This window comes from Mandrillus leucophaeus, unplaced genomic scaffold (genome assembly GCF_000951045.1).
Source record: "Mandrillus leucophaeus isolate KB7577 unplaced genomic scaffold, Mleu.le_1.0 Scaffold59, whole genome shotgun sequence".
Classification (NCBI taxonomy): Eukaryota; Metazoa; Chordata; class Mammalia; order Primates; family Cercopithecidae; genus Mandrillus; species Mandrillus leucophaeus.
In genome coordinates this window covers 3,235,613-3,238,112 of record NW_012106363.1, presented here as the reverse complement: position 1 = coordinate 3,238,112, position 2,500 = coordinate 3,235,613, and the positions used below count along the sequence as shown (strand labels likewise).

The 2,500-nt window shown below is 55.2% G+C and overlaps 1 protein-coding gene across 1 annotated transcript in view; it reads left to right on the top strand.

The window, feature by feature from the left end:
- The window catches only part of MYCBPAP (MYCBP associated protein), a 26,819-nt gene that overhangs the window by 19,174 nt on the left and 5,145 nt on the right, over positions 1-2,500 (top strand). Inside the window, exons 15-18 of the mRNA XM_011999252.1 lie at positions 210-331; positions 1,065-1,180; positions 1,610-1,767; positions 1,933-2,103. Of these exons, the coding sequence (XP_011854642.1) occupies positions 210-331; positions 1,065-1,180; positions 1,610-1,767; positions 1,933-2,103 (567 nt within the window). The remainder of the gene's footprint in view (positions 1-209; positions 332-1,064; positions 1,181-1,609; positions 1,768-1,932; positions 2,104-2,500) is intronic.

The window sequence follows — 2,500 nt, the reverse complement described above, 5'->3', positions numbered from 1 at the left end:
CTGGCAAATCTTGGAGAAGGGGTTCATAGGTACAGATTTCTGAGGGGGGTCCCTGGTTCCCACCAAAGGCACCCAGACAGCTCTCCATGGCTGCATCCCCTCCTGGTTTCTGGTCCCCTGCCACCCATCCCCACATCACCATGCCCTTCACTGGAGGACACAGAGAGCCTTGGTGTCCTGGTGCAGAATGGTGCCCATGACCCTGCCAGGCAGTGATGGTGCTCCCTGATGAGAACCAGAGAGAGGATGCGCTGATGAGGCTCAACAAAGCAGCCCTGGAGCTGTGCCAGAACCCAAGGCCATTGCAGTCCAACCTCCTGCACCAGATGGGGTAGGTGCCCTGCCAGGAGAGCTGCCCCATCTCCTTCCCTTTGTGGCATCTGCAGGGGTCTTGGGACTCCAGGGCTCTGAGTTTCCCTTGAGCTCAGGTTGCTAGAGCATGCCGCAAACATTCCATGTTCTGGAACCCTGCGGTGCCTGCTGCTCACTGGAGAGCAGTCACAGCAGATCAAACACCTTCACTTTTTTTTCTTCCTGTTTTTTCCTTTTTCCTTCTCAATGAGCAGAGGAATGAAAAAAGGAGAAGCCAGAGGGCAGAAAGAAGGGTGGGGGCAGATTCCATTAAAAGCTTCACTTCTCTGCTGTCACCCTCCCTGGTGCCTGTTTGGAACTTGCTTGTATAGGCGTGGGGTCCTTTTCAAGGCCCTCAGGACAAGCCCCAAGAGCCTTATGCTGGAAGTCTCATGCAAGGTTCAGCCCCTCCAGTGGGACTGGGCCCAAGTCTGGCCCTGGCCTCAAGCCCTTTGAAGTAGGACTGAATTCATGCAGACCTCCTAACCCTAGTCCTGGGCCATGTTTTTTCTTGGTTGCCACCCAAGGCAAGCCAGAACCCCCTCCAAGCACTTGCCCTGGTGGGGAACAGTGAGGATGCTGGCTGCTCAGGCGTGTGGCATTTCCACAGCAGTTCCTGGCACCAGGGTCTTTGAAGAGAGGGACCCAAGCCTCTGCAGGTTCAAGGACAAATGAGGAGTGATGGCATTTCTCCACTATATCTTGCCCTCTAGTTTGCAGCTATGGCGAGATGTGATTGACAGCCTGGTGAGCCATTCCCTGTGGCTGAGGTCTCTGCTGGGCCTGCCTGAGAAGGAGACCATCTATTTGAATGTGCCTGAAGAGCAAGGTTAGATCTTGTGCAACCAACCACACCTCTGCATAGCCCTCCTCATCTCTCTGAATGGACAGGCAGCAGTGCCTGGGCCAGTCATACTCCTATGGTGGAAGCTCTGCTAGGCTGAGTCCATGGAGTAGGCCCCTTACCCCCTTCTGTCAGCTGCCAGGATGTGGTACCCAGAAGCTACCTTAGTGACCACCTTGGTTTAGTAATCCCAGCAAAGTTAAATGACTTATCCATGGTCGTTCATGGGAGCATGGCAGAGCCGGGACCAGAACACAGAAACACGACAGTCCTGTTTCATGAAGTCACGCGCCTACCAGGGCTCAAGGCTATTGTCCTTTGCTTTTCCACCTCCCCTCAAGCCTCCTCACGTGCCTGCAGCATCCACTAGGCTGCTGGGGGCCTGTCACATTTTCTTCCACCCACCTCCCTTAGATCAAAAATCACCTGCCATCATGGAAGTGAAGGTACCTGTGGGGAAAGTTGGGAAGGAGGAGCGGAAAGGAGCAGCCCAGGAAAAGAAGCAACTGGGGATCAAAGACAAAGAAGACAAGAAAGGAGCCAGGGTACTCGGGAAGGAGTCATGCTGGGGCGTGGTCTGGGCCAGGTGGGGCTGGGGAGGGGATTGGAGGGGCTGCAGATGTGGGGGCTGTGGAGGTGGGCATGTGCCCAGGCTCTCCCAGTGAGCTACTGTTGAGGACATCCTGGGCCTACCTCTGGTGCTCCTGAAGGCTGTGTGTGTGTCCCTCTCCCAGCAGGACCGTCCCAACAGCAAGAAGCACAGGGCAAAGGACGACAAGAAAGTCATAAAATCTGCAAGTCGGGACAGGTTTTCCTCGGAAGACCCTATCCCTGACATCAACCTCCCTTCTCAAGAACCCATAGACCCCCTGGTCATGGAGAAATACACCCAGAGGCTGCACAGCGAGGTGAAGGGAAGCACCCAGCAGCCATTCCCCCGCCTCCCACCTGCCTCATTCATTCTGTTCAGTCTGCAAACAATAAGTGCCCACTCCATCATGGTGGAAGCAGAGCTGCTTCAGGAAGGGCATCCTTGTGTGTGAGACAGGCCTCATGAATAAGAAATGTGCCTAGCATGTTAGGTGATGAGCACGATGTGAGAGAAGATAGACCAGGCAGGGAATGGAGGCACAGAGGCCTCAGTGAGGAGGTGACAACCCACGAAGACTTGAAGGGAGAGGAAGGGAGGCCAAATGGATGTCCAGTGAAGAGTGCTTTAGGCAGGGGGAGCAACTGCCACAGGAGGGAGGGGCCAGAAGGGACAGGGTGGTAGATGGGGAACAGGTCATAGGGGTGAGGGATGGT